At 36.8% G+C, this 22,584-nt stretch overlaps 1 protein-coding gene across 2 annotated transcripts in view; it reads left to right on the forward strand.

The window, feature by feature from the left end:
• The first annotated feature begins 7,055 nt into the window (after positions 1–7,055).
• GABRB1 (gamma-aminobutyric acid type A receptor subunit beta1) overlaps positions 7,056–22,584 on the forward strand; it is a 373,814-nt gene continuing 358,285 nt past the window's right edge. For both annotated transcript variants that reach the window (XR_015552911.1, XM_087434264.1), the window contains exons 1-3: positions 7,056–7,513; positions 7,677–7,768; positions 8,167–8,234. Coding sequence is in view for 1 of the 2 variants with exons in the window: in XM_087434264.1 (XP_087290390.1) it covers positions 7,434–7,513; positions 7,677–7,768; positions 8,167–8,234 (240 nt within the window). In the remaining variant the exon portion in view is untranslated. The remainder of the gene's footprint in view (positions 7,514–7,676; positions 7,769–8,166; positions 8,235–22,584) is intronic.

The following is a 22,584-nucleotide window of genomic DNA, read 5'->3' on the forward strand; positions in this document are numbered from 1 at the left end:
ATTCAAAGGAAATATAACTATGGGAAAAGAAGAAACTATGAATTTATTTAAGATATAGTATATAAAATTGTTATAGCACTATGATAAAAAAGTAAAAATAAAAAGAAATAAAAATGTACTTGGCTAAATTACATGATATAAGTTTTATCCTCAAAAGTCCATATTATAATATATGGATAAGAAGAGCTGAAAAATACAAAGTGAAAAAAGACATCTTTCATATTAGCAGCTAAAAATCTGTTTAAAAATTGGCTATTAATATAGCATGAGACACAAGACTTTTTCCCTAAGAAAATAATACACCCTTAGAGAATAAATTCATATGCAAAAATGAAGTAAGACTGTTCCCATTAACACAGATAAAAATACTACTCAAGTTAATAAGTAGATTTAATGTAATATTAAAGTTACTCAAGATTTTATAATCTTAATGAATTAATACAGTCTTAGTCTAAAAAATAAAGTGTGAAAGCATAAAGGATGTATAAGCATTTCACAATATATATGTATATTAAATCATTATATATATTATAATTAAATATGTATATATTAGATTGGGTTAAATCAAAAAACCTGATCAATTAAACAGAATGCAAATTCCACAAACAGATTCAGAAAATAGCATATTGTATGGCTATTAGTATTACAAATTGTCCTTAAGATAGATTGTGGTAATTTATACTGCCCCAAAGTGTACGAAATTATATTTCTTCATAGCATTCATAATACCTGATGTTAAGCCTTTTCAAAATAGCAAACTAATGAATAAAAATAATACTTAATAATTTTTTAAAAATTGTATTCATTAGACTACTACCAAGGTTGAAATTTTTTAATATGTTTATTGGTTACTTCTTTTGTGAAATGCCTGTTACTATCATTTGCTTATTTATTAGATTTATTTATTTCTCTTATTAATATGTATAAATATTTTAAAAATATAAATTTCGAATATATTTTCCCAGTTTGTCACTTATTAGTTTTAATTAACTTTTATAAAATATTTAAAATACCTGGAATATACAGAGAGTAGAATAATGAACACCCGCAAATCATGTTTTGGTTAATTTGCTTGAGATTTTTTTTTTTTGGAGAGGGATAAAGTATTATAGATTCAGTTGAAGCCTATTTTATACCCTAAAATCTAGTATCCTTCCTAGCCCTGTCTACTTTTACAATAGATCCCTATCTATCTATCTATCTATCTATCTATCTACCTATTTATCTATCTAAAAACTATATCTATACGTATGAAATAGTATATAATCTGGTTTTTGCACTTAAATGTTTTCAATTTTACTTAATGTTACCACTCTCGTATCATTCTGCACCTAGCTCTTTTTATCTTGCTTTGTTTTCTTTTTTGTTCTTGCTTAATGTTTTATATTGGGATTTATCTGTGTAAAGGCATGTAGATATTTACATATTTTTGACTGTTTCATTCCATTGTGTAACTATTTATTCTCAACACATAAACATTTAGGTTGTTGTCAATTTTACGCTATTAAAAGCAACACTTCAATGAGCATTCTCAGACTGCGTGAGTGGATCTCGCAGCTATATTTATGGCGGTGGAAATTCTGGGCCAAAGGGCATGTGCATCTTCGACTCTCCCAGATGCCCAAACTGCTTTACAAAGTGTTCACATCAATTTATATGCTTACTAAAAGTATATGAGAGTTTCTAACCAATATTTGACATTCTTAAATTTTGCATATCTCATAGGTTTGAAGTAGTATACCATTGTTTTAATTGGCAGTTCCTCATTTGGAGTGGCTCTTTGTTCTTGCTTTCTCTCTCAGTTACTTGTATGAGATTTTCTTTTTCGGTAAATTCTTCATACTGATCTTTTGGCAGTTAAATTTGTTGAAAACGTGTTCTTTCAATGTGTGACTTGACTTTTCACTATATTAATAGCCTCTTTTGATTCAAAGGTTACATTTTAATGCCGTTATCTCTATTAATCTTTTCCTTTATAGTTTACAGTTTTGTTTATCTTTAAATCTTTCCCTATAGCAAAATCATAAATATATTTTCCTATATAGTTTTTGTAAGGTTTTGAAGTTTTGGTTTTTATATTTGAATTATATATCCACCTGTAATACATTTTTGTGTATGTAATGAGGTAAATATCTACTTTTTCCCCCTTATGAATAAAAAAACAGTCTCCAGAGCATTTATTGAATAGCTCATATTTTCCCACTTTTCCTAAAAAAGGAATATTTGTATGCTCTTTATTTGGTTGTACTATTTTTTCCCGTCTCTACGTGAATCCCGAATTGAACACAAATTGTTTCAATTTCAGTAGCTCAGTAAGTCTTGATATCTCAAAGGCTAGTGCCCCATATCCTCACTCTTTTTTTAATTCTTCCAAATTTTCTTGTCTTTTTTTTTTTTTTTTTTTTGACTCTTCACTCTTGCCTTTGAATTTTAGGATTGGTTTCTTAATTTCCACTATAAATGTAGGAATTTTTATTCAAATTGATTCCATTTCTTACATTGGATAGAATTGACATCTGTATAATATTGAGTCTTCTCAAGCATATACATAATACACTTTCCATTTATCTAGGTCTTATTTTATGTCCTTCAATAGTATTATATAGATTCTCTATAAAGCTCTTGCACATCTTTTTTTTTTTTTCAGTTATTCCTGGCTACATTAGAGTTTTTGCTATTATTGTGATGGAATAGGGTTTCCTATTATGTTTTCTTATTGGTAACTGCTGTGTATAGGAATACTACTACCATGTATTTAAATGTTATTTGATCTTGAATCCAGCAAGCTTGCTTAACTTTCTTATTATGTTCTTATATGTTTGAAGATTGTGTTGGATTTTCTTTCTAGACAAACTTACCATGTGGAAATAAGGAAAGTTTAGGTTCTTCATTTTCTATTTTTTTTCCATTTTTTATTGTCTCATTGAAATGTATACCTCTGGTATAATGGTGAATATTCCTACTTTAATAGAAGTGCCTCTTAAGTATCATAATTAGTTACTTTTCAAGTATATGTTTTAAAAATAACTTTACAATTATGTATTCAGGTCTATCAATATTTTCCTTTAGTTTTTCTGCTTTGGTCAGCATATATCAAAAAAAAAAAAGGGGGTTCAATATTCATTTGTTAAATGCTGAATGATTACATTGTGTGTACCTATCTATTATTTCTATGGTCTCAGTTTTTACATTTAAGTCTTTAATTCAACTGAAACTTATTTTAGCGAAAAGTATAAGGAAATGCATATGTTTGTTATTTTCCAAAGAGATAATTTTCCTATTATTTATCGGAAACCTGTTATTTGTCCAATAATTTGAAATGTTAATTTGACTATATGCTTAATTTTTTATCAATTTCTGGGGAATGGAGGATAAAGTTAGGGTGGGCATTTATTTATTCCTAACTTACGGTAAGGAAGCTACTTTATAATACTTCCAAACAATTATTATCATCTTTCTTTCCACATACATCCAACCTAATATATCCATTCACATAGGTTTTTAAGCCAACCTGAGGACAGAAAATAACAGGTTAATTGTGACTGCAGAGTCTCATAGTTGCTTGGCACATAATAGATGCCCAATAAATTTGATTGAAGCAAGACTGAATGGAGGTGAACTTTAGTTATATTCTTGAACTATGAATGAAAATATTTATTTTGTTTTTAACAAATCTCTATTAGTCCTCCCCTTAAAGTATGCCACCTACGTTAAATCTATACAGTGTCTCTGACATAGATTATTGGAACAGCTTTAGCCTGTACATAATTTGCCTGGACTCAGTATTTACTAAAATAAATAAACAAGCAGGACTACTTTGAAAGTGAAACCATCATTTCCAAGTTTGATCCCAATTCAAAGTAGCAATTTAAAGCTGCTTACTCTATATTCTTACCAACAAGTTTATTCACTGAGAATATGTGAAAGGTTTCTTAATCTTGAGACACTTCCATTCTAGTTGGATGATAATTTTTAGGATCCTCCTATTGATAATAGGATAGGGATGACCAATGGTTCTCAGGGACAGCTTTAACAAAAAATGGAAATTGAGTTGAATCTTGAAGGGGGGAAGGTCTTAATTAAGAGGATTGGTTTGGAAAAGAAACACGTAACGTCACAGAGGAAGTAAGTGTTGCCTTTTTCAAGTCATAAAAAATTTTCCTCTGTGTCTGGACCTGATGATTCTCAAAATTTTTCAATTATTTACTTATTTCTTTTTATTATTTTGAATTTATTTATTTCCCAATTAGTTCAAAAAATTATTCAAGACAGCTTACACACTATATATATTCAGTGAAACATATCTGTTTTTAAATTAGCAAGGTGCGACAAAGGAAAACTAAATTTAGAATTCTAAGGCATCAGGGAGAAAGGTAATATATCAAAATGTAGGTCATTAAGATGTTATGTAATGATTAAAGATGAATTGTACCTATAATTCTGAGAGTTCCAGTGGCCAAAGAAAATAGGGAAATAAAGGAATTTTAGAATTTCTATTGTCCATAAGATACAAGCTATTCAGGAAATGAAAGAATTTTCAGATTACTAGCATCTGGGAAAAAAATTTCTCCCTTGGATCTTAACATAGAAGATACTGAGTGATACAGTGGCTCTAGCCCCAATAGCATCCTAATAATAGGTGCAATAATGAGTATCTTATGACTCCTTGTTGTGTTCTTCCATGTAAGAGGAAGGCATAATTTAAAAGCCAAAGTCAGTGAAATTGATCTGAACTGGAGCATGCTAAACATTAGAATTCAAGTATACAAAGTCATCAGTAGTCTTCCTTAATTCTAGGATCAAATCTTGGCTCTTTAGCAGACACTGCTAAACAAAATCCTGGTTGTTATTCAAAAAGGATTATTGGGGTTTATGATCAACTGGAAAACATATATCCCAATAAAAGCTATATAAGTTAAACAAACACCATGAACTCCAAACTAAATACTTCTTTTATGAGTTGAATTTGACTAGAAAGGCTGACAATTTGCAACCTCCAATAGATGGATCAACTGATATATTCCATGTGGAAAGGGACTCTGTATGCTGTCTTTTTCACTAGCAAATCAACAGCTTTTAGCATAGTGTCTGGCACTTGGTAAATGTCCAATAAATATTTGAGGAATAAATGAATGAACAAATGAATGAAGTAAACCTCCACACGTTCGTATTTTCTACAGTGCAGCTTTTGCAGAGTTGTGTGGCATAGAGAGGCTCTATGCTTCAGCAGTGACCTGAAGCATAAACGGATCTTCTCTTCTGCCCATTAAAAGCAGATCCATATGAGTTAAAAAGAGGTAGGTTTGACATACTTCTAAGAAAATTAAGAAACCTGATTAAGAGTTAGCATTATCCCGAGAAGAAATGCCTCAGCGTTTAAGGTTGTTGTGAGGCTCAACTGAGAAAATTACATTTATGTATATGTAGAATGTCAAGATCTACACACGTGTAAATGTTTGTTCAACTCTTCAGGCACCTTCCGAAAATCTCCAAGTCCTGATCTTTCCAACTATTTGATGTCCACATGGTACTTCTGAAACCATACCCTCGTCTATCACCTCCTCTCCATGCTGAACACTATCTGACTTTAGTTCCTTTTGCTTCGGTTATTGTAATAACCCTTATTCTTTCTTGTTTTTCCCTGTCTCTGGTTCCTCCTCTTGGGGTCCATGCTTCATAGCATAGAGTAGTTAGGTCCATAGATTCTGGGCTGAAATGCTGATTCCACCATTTATTAGCTGTTTAATATTAAACTAGTTAAATTATCCTGATTTGTTCTTAGTACCTACCGCATTTAGATTGTTATGAGGCTTGAGATAATCTATGTAATGTGCACAATAAACAGCAAATAGTCAGCAAGTGACAAATGTTAATTGTTCTTATGATTATTCTACCAGAACATTCTGTCTAAAACCTAAATCTGACCCTGATCATCTCTATTTAAAACTTTTCAGTGATTTCCAGAAGCTTAAATCTGCATGGTAGAGTATATAACTTTACTTATAGTCTGGTCTCAGCTTCCCTTTGCACCCTCATCATCCCCCATCCCTACCTCCCTCCTTTTATATTCTGCTCAGTTATTTCAGAGTTCAGCGATCCAAATAGACCATAGTCTTTCAAGTCTGCGATTTGGCACATGCTGTTCCCTCCTTCCGGAATACCCTTCCCTTCCATACTTGGGCAAAAAGCTTTCTCCTTCTCTGGAAACCATATCCACCTCTCCCTGGTAGAATTAACAACCCTCCTGTCAGCATATAAACTATCTAGAGATATAACGAATTTACTTATATTTGTGTCCCTCTCCGCAATTAGTCTGTGAATTTCTCTAGGCTGGGAACTCTCTTTAAGTCATCTCTAAATCCTGTAATGCCTAGAACATAGTAAAAATTTAATATATACTATTAAACAAATGAACAAACACCTAGCCCAGGACCTTCGCCTAACATGTGCTCAATGACATTTATCAAATTGCATTGACTGAATTTAATTTAATTCAAACAACTCTTGCTCCTGTAGAGTGGCAATCTACTTGCAAACAGAGGTCAGACCCTCTGGGTGTTTCATGGTCCTGTTCTCAGTTACTAACACAAGCTAACAACCTGGCAATTTAAGAAAGAGATTTTCCTTACTAGAACCTAGAATAAAAGTGAAACTTGAGGCAGATGGCCCTAGAAAAAGGATTGCCTGCCCAGAGATGCTGTCTCATCGCTTCCTTCCCTCACCTCCCATATCTGGGGAGACACGAAAGGGGAGGGAAGAAAAGTGGGAGAGCGAGTGAAAAAGTTGACCCGCCCCCTCCCCTCCCCCTCCCACACTAACACAGATGTGCTAAGACGCCTCCCAAGGGGACCTGATTCTTGGAATCCTCAAATACGTCCTGAGTTTCCTCTGTCCCTTCCCTTCTTCTCTGGTTCTCTCTCCACTCACTTCCTTCCCTCATGTACCCCCGCCCCCCGCCCCCGCCCCGGCCATCACACAGACACACACACACTGGCCACCAGAGAACCTCCCCGCCTCCAGATTCCCACTTCTAGGACCACTGTGACTCTCAAGGAAAGATGCCAATCACAGGCAGCCTTAGCCAGATCCCCGGGAGTTGAGTAAAAAAATCAGGTTTGAGAGCAGAAAGGAAATGAACATAGCAACCTAAGAAAGCTCCGTATACACATGCACGTACGATCTCGAGCAAGGAAACAGGAGAATATCTCCGACTACCCTGAGGACGCGGAACACCACAAACAGGAACTTGAGAGGGATTGAAATCTGTTGCCTGTTCCACTAGGAATATTGTTTGCAAGGCACAAGGTGTCTTTTGGTAGTGAGCACCCTCTGCGCATGCGCAGGTCCATTCGGGGAATTAACTGCCCTGCCGCCGACTAAGTTGCATTCCTTGAATCTTCGCAGAAAAGACAATTCTTTAATCAGAGTTAGTAATGTGGACAGTACAAAATCGAGAGAGTTTGGGGCTTCTCTCTTTCCCTGTGATGATTGCCATGGTCTGTTGTGCACACAGGTGAGCTACTGTTGTTGAACGTCTCTTTTTTCTTGGTGCTTTTCTTTTTACATGCTTGCTGGATCATGTAGCTTGTTATTTGGGGGTAGGTGTGCCTGTCTATTTTTATGTCTGCTCGCAGTTTGTGCTCATTCTGAATACAGTCCCTACTTCTTCCCTTCAGCGCCAATGAGCCCAGCAACATGTCATACGTGAAAGAGACAGTGGACAGACTGCTCAAAGGATATGATATTCGCTTGCGGCCGGACTTTGGAGGTAATGCTTCATCTTTTTTCAACCTGTAACCCCTATCTAGTTCTCTTTTCCTGTCAAAGATAAATGTCAAAAAAAAAAAAAAAAGCGTGTCATTTTCGTAGGCGTGCACTACGCCTTATGCTCTGGACACACACACACACACACACACTCGAGACTCTCAGTCGCAGGTGGATGAAACCCCAGGCAGAGCCGACCTTTCCCTGGCCCGACACACCCTCTGCATAGTCACTGCATCACCCGCGTGTCTACACCTGTTTTCCCAGGCTGTCCCCTGCAAAGCGGGTGGAGGGTGGAGGGAGCCCGTTTACAATGTAGTGAAGGCAGGAAAGCCCCTCGTCCCTCCCCAGCCCGTCGCCACTCTGGGAATATGTCCGTAATGTGTCCCACTTCCCCGGCAGGGCCCCCCGTGGATGTCGGGATGCGGATCGACGTCGCCAGCATAGACATGGTCTCTGAAGTGAACATGGTGAGTGGCCTCCGGACGGGCCCGGCGGCCGGGCTTACGCAGATGCGAAATGGACCGGTCCCCGTGCCCTCTGCGTTTCATTGGCGGTCACCTGGCCCCGGCTCCGGGAGTCCCGCTCCGCGTATGCTCCCCACTCTGGCACACACACACTGTTGCCCCTGGTTTGTATTTTCGACACACACACGGGCTACTGCCCTGTTCCGGAGGAAACGTGCTCGGCACTATTTGGGGAAGGACGGGTGACTGTGGCGCCGGCGGATCGGGTGGGGCGGAGTCTGAGCGTTACTTTAGCAGGGTTTCCTTTGGTGTTGCGACGCCGAGGGCACCATCTGCCGGCGGCCGGGCAGCCTGCACGAGGGTCCCTGGACTGTGGTTCGCAGCCGCCTACTCGCCAGGCGCGGGTCTCGCAGCCCGCGAGCTTGGACCGATCCAGGCTCCCGCCACCAAGCATTCAGCACACAGATGAGGTTTCAGAATGTCCCCTCCCTTTTTCTAGGCTCTAGCACACCGTGTGGCAGGAGCAACAGGCTGAGACAACAATCCATGCTCGCTAATAGGAAAGTGCTCAAGCCAGCTTCTGGAGAGGCTTGTATAGTTCCCATGTAGGGGTTGATGAATTTTTGTCTTGCTACATCTTGCAAATTTAAGTTGAAACAGAATGGGTCGAGTTACCGCTTTGCTTTACCCCAGAAACTTAAGCGTGCCGGAAAAGCCTTATGATTAAAGGGACGGTGGAAGTGGGGGAGGCGATATTAACATAGCACAATCCTTTCATTTTAAGGGGTTAACATTTTTTTATTTCCTTTTTTTCTCTTCCTTATCTATGGCTGTTGCAAAATGGGCTGAAATCATAGCTGTCACTTTATTGGCTGTTTCCAACCACTGTGGGGTAGCAATTTTCTAGTTGTTAGTTTCTAACTGTTGCTTCTTGTAAGGCAGGGGGAAAAGCCTGTTGCTTTTCTAGAACCAACCACCCAGGGAACAGCTAGATCTACGTGAGCAAAATGCCATTTTTATTCCACTTGTGAAAAAATATTGTGGCAGCAGAAATTTAGACAGTCTGAATAATTTAAAGACTAAAACCTTTGGGGATTTATCACTCTATGGCTGTAAAGGCTATTGAATTGTCTTTTCATTTCATTACTAGTGTGTCGTTTTATTTTAACATGCTAAGATTTAAGAATTTTTGTGTTTGTTTTTTAGGTTATATATCACGGGAGAAATAAATATGTTTATAATCTATTGAATAGGATTAAAATAAAATATGTGACTATTAAATTTCTGTAGTTTACAGTCATAACTTCTCCAGCTTTACAAAGCTTATTTAAAACGCTATTTTAAAATAAGGTCTCTGATTGTTGTACTGGAAAAAGAAAAACAGTTTTTAAAAAGTAATGCAACATGAATATTTTCTGACTTGGCAAAGATTTTTAATAGGTTGACTTATTTATAATATTCTGTTCACATATATGTCACTACCTCAAAGCAACCCAAAACACACTATTTACAAACACTGGAGAATGTAATAACGTGCACATATACAAATCACACCCAATCCATGCCATTGCAACTGGACAAATTAGACAAAAACAAGTTGTTTGTATCATGTAGATAAATGAGGATAATATTTTCCTTTTCTGTCATTTATATTGGCATCTTGTGAGTACCCACATAGATAATTTATAAAATAGGAGTTTCAGAAAGCTCAAAAGGCCAATAGTGCCTTTGTCAGTGGTCAATCTTCTTTATAGGGTACTATGCTTTTCAGAGTTTTAAAAAAATGTGTAATTATGTTGACTATATTTACAAACACCTTTTCAGTTAAAGAATAAATAATGAATAAGGAAGTCACTGTTAACCAAAACAACCACCACAACAAAAAATCTCTATATAACCAGTTGTTCAACTGAATTCATATATAAGCTCAGAAAAAGAATTGAATTTAATTGCAGTACCACTGGAAATAGCTTCTAATGATGGAATAATAATCTACTCACTGCACCATGAAAATATTACTTGATTTTTTAAAAATATTCACCCAACAGATAAACCTTTGAAAAATATATTCTACTAAAATACCCATGACCTTTCCATGATGATGTTAGAGACATGATGGAAAAATAGGAACTGCTGAACACTGAAAAATAATAAACCTTGATTTATTTGTTCTTTGTTTCTCCTTTTAATGAGAGTTACCAATAAGACCCAAGGTTTATTTTATCTTCTCTCATCTATGAAAAAGCATTGAAATAAATAGATTGGAAATAGCTTCAAGAAAATGGAAATAAAGAAGAATTTAAGATTGAGGGCTCTGTGTAAACACAACCTGGATGGTTAGCCCTGGTTAAGAAAGTTGTCTATAATATGCTTTGATTTTTAGATAATGTAAGTAGGGTTGAAATGTCTATAGGAAATAAGACTGATTGCTTTTTATATTTATCATGCTTCAGTACCCTGATAAGCAGTAATTTTTGAGGTTAATAGGAAATTTTCACCAAAATTAACAAAAAATAAGAATAGACAAAGAATATAATAAAAATAGCTTTGAGGAAAATTCAGACTAAAACCCATTGCTAAAATATTGCTCATTTTTATATTTTTATTCATTACCATATTTCCCACCCATTCCATGGCTGGGAAAATGCCATGATAATTGTACATTACATTAATGGGTTTGAGAACTAGGCTTTGTTAATTTTTGTTCTTTTCTTATGCTACCCTAAGTGAAATATAATTCCATATTGTTTTATAGCGTTGTCTGTTTTAAAGACTAACATAACATCAAGAGTGTTTTCTAATTTATATCCTTCAGGATATAAAATGTTTCTCTAATTAAGAAAATAAAATAGGCAACTTTTATAGTCAAGAATCTCTACAATCAAGAATTATTGGTTCTGAGCAGTGAATGCAAAACCCCTGAAGAATAATTCTGATGCAGAAAAAAACTATTCTTAGGAGCAGGGCTTTTCTTTTCAGGCAATAATATTATTGATTAAATTAGGAAGGGTTTTTCTTCTGGCATCATGGAATATATTGTGCATGTGATAGTGACTACATAGTGTTATTTTCTGAACAATCACCTTAAAATATTACTGTGATTTCCATTTATTGTTGTATTAAACCCTTCAAATCTTCTCTTGACAATCTCTGCCAAGCCATATACCTACACACACAAACACACTCACACACACACACACTCTAGACTGACTAAAGATGAACAGGAGGCAGTTAGGGCAAAAAGGAGACAATAGCTCCCAGAAATTGCCTAAAAGGTATCACTAACATCTGCTAATATAAGCCCAGTAAAACACAGATAGTAGTAAGCAAGTCTTCTCTTTGAGTTGTATATTGGGGAAACATAATATTAAATACCTGCAATCAAGTAGTTGAACTCGTATTTCAGATTCCAATGACTGGACGTTCCTTCTTATTAAAGAGGTGGCTTCTGATGATCAAGTAGGAGTTCCAACCACTGAATTCTATCGCTGATCTAAAGACACGATGGTCCAAGTGGTCATTCCCAGAAGACTTTACATCTATTGAGTCCTAACTCAAAGTGGCCGTTCCCACCAATAGAAAACTATCATGTATTCGTTGTTTCTTTCCTTCTTTCATGCATGGATGGATGCAACAGCGAATGCTCTTATAGGCCTTACAATTAACAACAAAAACACCCCACCCCCCAAAAAAACTAAAATGAGCCAATTGTGTAAATAATACCTAAAAGAAAAACAAATATAATTTACCAAATATCCACTGTTGTTAAAGTTCAATGTTGTTACTGTTGTTATTTTAATACTTGATTCCACAAGTTTTTGGTACACACTGCAGTTATGTCTAATTACCATCATCTTGGTGACACAAAATGGTAATCCCCTGTGAGAATCCCATCCCTCCCTCCCTATTTCTTTAAGTCACTGTTTCTCAATCCTTAGTCTATATCTGAATCACTCAGGGATCTTAAAATGTGAAAATGCAAATTCTGAACCAGAGGGCTGGGATGGGGCCAGACATTCTTCATTTGGCACAACTCTCAGGTGATGCCGATTGTGGGTACGTGGACAGCACTTGGAGTGGCAAAGTTGTAGCACATTATTCTAAGATCTAGCATTATTAAGAAATAAACATTTTTTTCTCTTAAATTTCTCTAGGAATAGTATTATTTCAAGGTTCCAAATTAAGATTCAAGTTAATTTATAGGTAGTTAAACAGGTAGCTATGCTCAAAAGGGAAAATTAGTTTAGTAATTGATGATAAGCAGCAGGACAAAGGCAAGAGCCTGGATGATGGGGCTTGACTTAAACTAATAAGCAGTCCTCCTAACTGTGTCAGTACTCGTGAGTCAGCCACCCTTAAATGATGGCTATGGACACATTGCCAAGCACAGCAACTCCAACAGTACCATCCTGCCGCTTTACAGAACCCCGATGACTTTTCTTCTGCAGAATAGAGAACATTGCAAACTGTTTTTCCCCCACTGAGGAGCTTGCAAAATAGCCTTTGTAAAATAGGAGCTTTGTGAAATAGCCTAAACATACTCTTGCTGCTGTCAGTAAATTCTCTGAAGCTATAATAGAATTCCTTTGCAAATAGAGCAAATAGGTCAGTACCATTTAAAGGCAGGAATAGGGCGGGCCCCGTGGCTCGGCGGTTAAGTGCACGCGCTCCGCTGCTGGCGGCCTGGGGTTTGGATCCCGGGCGTGCACCGACGCACCGCTTCTCCAGCCATGCTGAGGCCACGTCCCACATACGGCAACTAGAAGGATGTGCAACTATGACGTACAACTATCTACTGGGGCTTTGGGGGAAAAAATAAATAAATAAAATAATTTAAAGGCAGGAATAGATATCAGCAGTTAAATACAGATAAAAATACGTTTTTCTCTTGTATGAGTGATCAACCAGATCTCACTTTTAGATTCTGGGTTATAATATTATACCATCTGAAGAAGCTGAGAGAGGGAAAACTTCCCTTTGCCTTTCTGTTTGGAAATAACAGAAAGATCTTTTTACACTCTAAGCCACACCAAAGCAAGCCTACCTAGATTTTTAAAAGTTTGAGTTCACATTTGAAAGCCTATGTTCTTAGGATTACAAGGCCAGACTGGGTATTCAAGTGTGTAACGACAATGAAATAAATAGTAATATTTGCGGAACACATCCTATGTATGAGGGATGGTTGTCTAGCACTTTCATATTAGTAGCTCATTTAATTCTTGATTTAAAGCTTTACAATTATTTCCCCCATTACAGATGGAGAAACTGAGGTCAAGAGAGGCAGAAACTTAGGTTGAGAGAGGTTAAATAACTTGCTTAGAAGTTATGGAGCTAGTAAGTGGCAGAGCCAGGATTTGAAACCAGGCAGCCTGACTCCAGCGTCTGGCTCCTGTCTGCTAGGCAAGTAAAAAAAATATTCCCAGTGTTTAGCTTTGAGACCTTGAGTAAGTCATTTGACTTTTCTGAGCCTCAGGTTTCTCCTCTGTTAAATGAAGGTAAATGACCCAGTTGCTAAACTTCTTTCCAATTCAAATATTCTATGATATAAACTTAGGCCTCTAAAGATTTTAGACTCTTTAAAAATCAAGATTCTTCCTCTCCACCTTATTCTCCTGTTAGATTCCATCTTATTCCATTTTATTCTCCTGCTAGATATGTCAATCAACAAGCGTTTATTGAAGTCCCACTGACTGCAAACTATGGTAGTCTCCTGGGAACATTGCAGTAATGATTGTGTGCAATCTGGGGCCTCTTGAATCACTATTTTAATTGATCATGGCATTATCAAGCATTGTTTTCCTAGTTAAACACATTCCCAAAGACAGCAACAAAAAACATTGGATCAATGATCTTCCAAATGAGACTTGACTGTTGCCTGCTTTCTATTATATTGAACATTGGAGCCAAGACCAAATTGGAAGTACTTCCATCTGAAGCTGTCCATTGTATTCAACCTGGGAACATTGCTCCACTACTGCCAAACTAATAATTTTTTTAACACTTAATGTGAAGCAGAAGGAAACCATTATTTTCCAAGATCTGGGTATCCCAAAAGATTTACCCAATCCACCTAAAATCTTTCTATCAGGTGGTCTGGGAGCAACCAGTAAAGCCAAGGTGTTCATCTCAACTGAACATCACTTAGAATCAATTCTATAAGTATTAGATACTTTTTGTCTTAGCAGGCCCCCAAAGTCTTGATAGCACCCTCAAAACACACATGAATGAAATCTTGCATTATCAAGGAAGGTAAAACATTTCAAAAGAAAAATAAATGGTATTAAATGTTTCCAATTGATTTGAGTTTCCATAACTCAAATTACATTATCGTACTTGAGGATAACAGGAAGATGAATGGATATATGCTTATAGTTGATTAAATGTTGATACAGAGTTTCCCCATGAACTTTTTCAAAGCACTGAATCCTATTTTTCATAACACCAGGATCGAATTTCTGCACTTTAGAATACTTCTGTTTTCAGCAGATCAGGCTTTTCATGAAATCTCTTGACTGCTATCTACTGAAGGAAGTTAATAGTCAGTAGCATATAAAATCTATTATTCAGCACTTGACAGAAATGCTCAAGAAAGAGTTTACAATTAATTCCTCTCAGTGGTGATAACTTAGCAAAAAGTCTGGCCACAGGAAAAGAGTGAAAGATGCATGGGTTTTCTTTAGTGAGCTCAGGTATCCCTTAGAATCCTCATAGTCCTCATTGTTTTTCTGCCAGTAGTTTTTTCTGCTACCCCTCCATTAAGTGCTTGATGTATCCCCTGCCCCTTGCAGCCCCAATAATATCCATCATCATATTGTGTATTTAAGGTTAACGGACATTTTCCCAAGAGCATTCATTCCACTACTCTAGTGAATAAAACAGATGTGGTGTCTGTCCTTGTGGAGTTTACAGTCTTTTTTAAAAAATTATTTAAAATCTTTATTCTTGGACTGAAGATGTTTCCCTTTTGGAAGACTTTGAAACATCCATAGTTATCTTGGTCTTGGGATGTTTTGGTTCAACACATACTTACCAACCACTTAGTCTTTTATCAGATCCTGAACTGGGCATTAGGGATGGAAATATGACTAAGACATGATCCACACCTTCAAATATTTTACAATGTAGAGAAGAATATATACACAAACAACTATTTTAAAGTAGTGTGGTTGGTGCCAATGCTAGAAACATGTATGTCCAGGATCCTATATTAGCACAGAGGAGTGATTTCTAAGGGATGGTGAAGGGTTGATACCTGAGATGAATCTTAAAGATGAATAGTAGTTAGCACCATGTATAGGCTGCAAATGAGAATAAGAACCTTCCAGGCAAAAGGAAGGGCATAAGCATTAGCAATTGTGCCTGAAAACAGTATAGAGTGTTCTGGGAACTACAGGTAATTCACTATTGTGAGAATTTAAAGGGTACAGGGAGGATTGTTAAGAGATAAAACAGAATGCTAAAAGCAAGGTGGAGCACAGTGTTGTTTAATGTTCTCACTCATGTAAAAAGAAACCTCTCTAGAAACACATATTTTTTTTTAGGTGCACTGACCATTTCTGGAAGAATCCACAACAGACAAGTAACAGTGGAACCAGGACTAGGAGTATAGACTTGGAAGGATACTTACTCTTCTTTATATGCCCTTTTGAATTGTTTGATTAAAAAAATCTTATACACATTTTACACTTTCACTTTAAAAAGACACACACACACACACACATACACACATAAATATACATGGAGAGAGAGACAGAGACAAAGACAAAGAGACAGAGAGGAGTGATGCTGGAATATATATGCCATTAGGACATAATGAATCCTAATCCTGAAATACAGAAAACCCGCTAAAAGTTTGAGCAGGTGGTATGTTTTGCATTTCAGATAGATTATTCTGGTAGCTATGCAGAAGATGAAGTAGGAAAGGCTGAAACTTGGGGCAATGTTCCTAATTAAGAGGCTGAGAGGGTGTTTCAAAGTACAGATAAGAGAAGAGAAATGCCTAAAGTAAAAGAGTGGCCTTAGGAATAGAAAGTAAAAAAAAGATATCCAAACAGGCAAATCAGAGGGATTTCATGACTGATTAGATGACAGAGGTTAGAGGGAAAATGAGTCGGAGATGCCCTATGCGGTTCCATATTGAGTGATGGGCACATGTGGCACCATCAGCCCATGGAGAGAACTTGGGAAAAGAAGCACCAACTATCTTGTTCACCAGTGAAGTGGATACATTTCCAGAATAAAATAAAACGTTAGAGCATGTTGTTATAAGGTACTTGTAGGAACACTGAGGTAGAATGTTGGAGATCACAACTATCCTGAAAAAAACTAGTTCCTTGGTGACTCTTCTCTGTTTACAAATAAGGCAAGTTATACAGGGAGAAATCCTGGGGCCATAAGTGTGGTGGCTGAAATGGGCTGGTTAGAATTATGGAGAAAGGATGCTGGCCAAAGACAGAGAATGGAGTACAACTGCTGGGGAAGAGAGAGAATCTCCCTCCACCCTTTCCCTTAAGGTTCTTATGGCTGGCCAAATAATTAAAAGATAGGTTAGCAGGAGAAAAATCAAACAAATTTTAATAACACATATACATGGGAGAAACCAGGGAAACTGAGTTTCTCAACAAATGGCAGAAGTTTTTCACCTTAAATAGATTTAGATAAAGACAAAGGAAGATGTTGGGGGTGGGGGAGGAGACAGCTATGGGGTATTTCAGAGGGGAAGAAGACCATTCATATGGAGATGGAAATGCAAATGTTTGTCTGACAACCCTGTACAGGGTCACCTAGAGAATGTGGCTTGGGAGAGACAGAATTTTTGATAAGATGGGCTTGTTGGTGCCTTTCCTTTTGCAGCATTTATTTTACATTATACTACAGCCATCATATGGTAGTGGCTCCTTCCTGAAACAGGCCTTCTATGTTAAATTCTTTAGGCAGTTTGGGGGAGGTCAAATGTCCGTCAGAGAAAATAATCAAGATAAAGAGACATATTTCCGGGTGGCCATTTTTGATCTCCCAACAGTCAACTTTAATCTCTGGCAATATTGTTCTTTACCTAGGAGGACCTAGACCCTGATAGGATTTAGAGCATACTTTTTAAATTCCCCCAGAGAATTGATCTTTGTGTTCTGTTTTAGTTGCCTTTATAAAATCATATAGGGGGAGAAAAAGATGTGTGGGGAACCCACTTACACAGCATCTACTCTCTTCTCCACCACATCCCTGAAATGATTCAGAGTCCATCTGGAACATTGCGTTTCCATGTGAAATTGCATGAAAGCAGTGTGAGTTCTTCTAGAAAGTGTATTTGGTGATGAAATGAGATTGGGTATAACAGACAGCGCAAGTGAGGCCAACAGGGTGCCATAAGAAATGAAGCTTAGCTGCCAGGAAATTTAAAAGTGATTCCCAGGAGCTTTGCATAAGAACTGAAACATTTGAATGGCCTGGTAGGGATGATTTTAAACAAGAATTCAACAGAGCCCTGTCCCCAACAAACGGTCTAAGGAGGATACCTATTCAAGCAGAGGCATATTTATAGATTGTATTATTTAGTTTTAGAGAATGAAAGCACAGAAACAGCTAGAGAAATAGATTCAAACAGAAGAGGGTCTTAGGTAGCTGTCAGCAATCAGCTATTCCATCCCTGCTTCAGCTGAAAAAGAGTATGGGTTAAGGCCCTTCATATACAACAGGAAAGTTAGAGGCTATATGCCTTGCTCTTGTTGCTGAACAGATTAATCAGGAAAGTTGCTAGGTGTGAATCCTGCTTGAATGAGAGGGCTTATTTGGGATCCTTCCTGATAGCGGGGGAATAGATTTGTTGAAAGCACAGGGTCCCTGCCTACTCTAACCCACCATGACTCATGGGAGGTTTTTTTCCTTCTGCTCTATTATTTTCAAGGGAATGGTATACAATTCTCTAGTCAAGAGAAACAGCTTTGTGGTTTCCATAGAGACAGGTCGATGACATTTATTTGAAATCCTACCTGTGCCTAGAACATTTTCTCATGTCAGAGGCCATCATTTCTCCCTCCTACCACCTGCAATCCCTCTCCCACACAAATGCATCCAAATCTACTTCAAAACACACAGGAAATCATCTTTCTTCTATGGAGCTTTTTCTGTAGCCACATTGGAGAGAATTCTGCTGGAGAAAGAGTGTATAGAGCATATACACAAATCACGACTCCGACAAGACAAAAGACCCAATATGAAATAATGATCATCTTTCAGTCCGTATAAGGGTTTTATTAACCTTGTCTTTTTTTCCCCACACTATGTAAGCTCTGGAAATTTAGGATTATAATCTTTATGCTCTCTGTGTAGTTCCTAGCATATTATAGGGACTTAATAATATTTATTAGGGTCATAAAAAATTTTTCTAGTCATAAAAAGTGTTAATAATAATGGCATTTAAACTTTTTAATTCAGAAATTAATAGTTTCTTTGTCAGGTGTACGTCTACCTTATACCTTAAGCTGTAATTTTCTTTTATGTTGATCATGAATCATGAACTGTTTCCATAGAAACTTCTTTATCACGTGGCACAGCCAGTTTCACAGACACAAAGTCACTTCATGGCAAATATCAATGCATATATATATATATATGTATATATACATATATTTATACGTGTACACACTCATGCGTCACTTAACTCTGGGGATACGATCTGAGAAATGCATCATTAGGCGATTTTGTCATTGTGTGAACATCATAGAGTGTACTGAAGGGGAACAAAATTCGCTACCCCAACATGTGTCTCTTTAATGTGATGATTATTTTAGGCTGATTATATTTAAGAAACAAAAGACAGAAAGTTTTTCTTGTTACCTCTCCCTTAACTACCTAAAAGAATTCAGATAAAAAAAAAACCTGTCTCAGGAAGCTAGCTATCACCTTAGCACAACATGAACTAGGTGGTAGACAAGGAGGAACCTAGAAAAGCCTGTTTGTTGGGCTCCCCTCTGTGGTCTTCTGTTTCTGTGTGGCCAAACACTTGTTTTCCAAACGTTTGCTCCTTTTTACCTACCTATGAATTGCCTTCCTTCTCTTTGAAGTCCCTGACTCTCTCTACCCTCAACATCTTCTTTTGTCTTTAGCTGAGGATGGTATCTAAGGTGAGGACTTCAGCCATTTTGGTGAGTTACTCAGCTTTCCTTGGTTTCTCTCATATATGATGTTATTAAACTTTTGTTTCTTATTTTCCTGTTCATCTATCTCATGTCAATTTAATTCTTAGACCAGCCAGAAGAACCTAGAATGGTAGAGGAAAATTTCTTACCCCCTGAAAAGTGCTTAAACAAACCTAGATGGTATAGCCTATTACACACCTAGGCTTTATGATACTAATCTTATGTGACCACTGTCATATATGTGGTCTATCATTGACCAAAATGTCATTATGTGGCACATAACTATACATATATATGTATATACACACCCATACACACACAACTTTTCATCAGCTTTAAAAAATAATGACTGTGTTTATTTTTCAAAATGTCATCTCTATACTGGCACCTCGACTATCAATATTTCTGGAAACACTTAAGAATTATTAAAGAATAACTTGATTAATACAAAGTGAATGACATTTAAAAAGAGGGAAAATCAAACATAAAAGATAGCATATGGGGCCGGCCCTGTGGCTTGGTGGTTAAGTGCGCGCGCTGCGATGCTGGCGGCCCGGGTTCGGATCCCGGGTGCGCATCGAGGCACCACTTCTCTGTCCATCCTGAGGCCGAGTCCCACATACAGCAACTAGAAGGGTGTGCAGCTATGACATACAACTATGTACTGGGGCTTTGGGGGCAAAAAATAAAATAAATAAAATCTTTAAAAAAAAAAAAAAAAAAGATAGCATATGAAAAGGAGTTCCTTAGCCAATCTAGAGAAGTTTTGAATGAGATAAGTTAGATTTTAAAAGATAACCATGAACCTTATCAAATTTGAGAATATAAAGTCAAAAAATATGTCTAATCTAGGTATATATATTTAATATATATGCATAAAATATATATCTATATCTATCTACATCTATCTATCTAGTCGTTTTTGCTACAATTGTATCCTTGCTGCTACATGATATGGTTGCTTTCAAATGTCAACTTTTGTCTGAAACTTCCACATCCATACAGTAATTTGTCATAACTAGTAAATGCATTAAATCAACTAACATGTTACATGGTGATAAAAGATTCTTTCCACTGACATCACCACCTCTCTGCCTTGTCCCCACCCCAACACACACACACACACACAATTCAGCACATAGCAAAGAAACGATCAAGAGAACAAAATCCCAGTTCAAACTGACTGCTGTGTTGAGGCTGATGAGAGGAGAGAAAGAAAATTCACTATAAAGATTAATATTGATCAATTGAAAACTTTTGGCTTACTGTGGTGAGAACTGATTTTTAGAAGTATTGAAGTTGGGAATGGGAGGAAGAGGACAGGATGAAAAATTTGGAGAGTAGAATGTGCTCACAAAACTGGAAAATTGTAGTCGGTCCTTGGTCGGTTATTGGTACATAACTCCTATGTCTGCGCAAACACCACTTTGGGAGACACTCCCACAAGCTTGTTGTCATGAAGTTTGAAGGGGATTTCATAACCTAGTTCTCTGAAATTGTAGAAGGAAATGACTTTCAGGACGTTACAGATGACACCTGCCCTACTGTATTCAAAATCACTGTCATAAAACATAAGCATATCTTGGTGAATTATGTTTTCGCATAGTCACCATGCAGCTTTTCCACATTTTAAAGGATTTGCACCTTTGGTTCTGCAGAATGGACAGAGATATGTGAGCCCAAATTCAAACAAAGCCATTGCCATTATTCTTTTTCAATACTATTCAATCTCACTGAGTGGAAGTTGGTTTTTGAGTCAAAATGTAGGACTCCGTTGGTAGTGTAAGTAGGCAGCATCTATAGAAAGTGATTTCAGAATAAGTGGGAAGCTACCAGCTTGAAATGTCATCATTTGATCTTGATATCTTTAGCTTTGATTCCTGCTGAAATGTAAATAACCCTGAGAGAGGCAACAATAATGCTAGTTTCTATTCCTGAATTTATATCGGAGTGTGAGTGAATGTTTGAATGACAGAACAGATTTCCTTAAGAGAAAGAGATTAGAAAAGGATATAAAGAGAGAGAGGGAATGGGAGTTATTTCATACTTTTCCCCAGAATCAGCAGTTTCCTGACTTAGGGAGCTGAAATAAAATAGCTAGAAAAGTGGCTATGCTGAGACAGCATTTGTGTTGTCCACACTGATCCTCTGCATTCGAGAAGCATTTTGCTTGATCTGACAGTGATGCCCAATATTTTCTAGCCCAAGATGTGAAAGCAACAAATTCACCTCCATTGTCTGGAGGTACAGCATCCATGCCAACGGGGCAAGGTGATGATAATGTCTTGTAATTTTAATAACCTGATCAATCTCATAGTTAATATCAGTGTCTAGCGGGCAGCACACTGGCAATTTTTTTAGTCCAGACACTCCCCATCTGGCATGTATGATTTTGGTTTTTCCCCTTAAGTACATTCCCCTTGAATGTGCTTCTGTCAAGTTATATTTGAATAATTTTAAATCACTTTAAAATGTCAGGATGACGTTGTATCCTAATTTATACTCTCAAGTATAAATCTCCTGAGTTACTTAAGCCCTTTGATTCTCAGTTCCATGTAAAATGGAAATAATAATTTCTGCTCTACCTATTTCAGGCAGCTGTGAGAATCAAAAGAGATAAATCATATACAAATATATGCTCTGTATATGTGATGTATAATCTGTAAATTACTATATAAATGTTAAGTGCTGGTATTTTTATTATTTTGCTATTATCTCCCAGGCTGTAATGAATTTATCCCTCTTTAATGCCAGGACATCAGGAGTAACATTAATTCACATCACACATAATCAAATATAGTAATATTTTTGTTTGACGTTTGGATTTTCATCCTGCAGTTGAAATTCACAGTACTTCTATTTGTGAAACTATTCTGTGAGATCTGATAGAAAAAAATGGAAAATATTTCTCCCATCTTCCCTCCTGATTATTTTCTCTTAGTTCTCACTTTGACCCCTCTTAAACTTAAAGTTTCAATCTGAGAATAGTCCTCCCATATCTCTCTAAATTTCTGTTTTCTGTTACTCACTGGTATGTGGAGGAAATGCGTTATGTGATTTTCCATGGGCTTAGCCTAGAAATTAGGGCTCTGGCGTTCTAGTTTTAATTATAACCCCTCCACTTATAGGATCTGTTACTCTGGCATTAACTAACTGGAGTAATCATATAATATATTGTCCAAATAAGTACTTTTGAGGATGAAAGAGAACATTAT

Source organism: Ceratotherium simum, chromosome 8 (assembly GCF_057802395.1).
Source record: "Ceratotherium simum simum isolate JZ-2026a chromosome 8, ASM5780239v1, whole genome shotgun sequence".
NCBI classification, from domain to species: domain Eukaryota; kingdom Metazoa; phylum Chordata; class Mammalia; order Perissodactyla; family Rhinocerotidae; genus Ceratotherium; species Ceratotherium simum.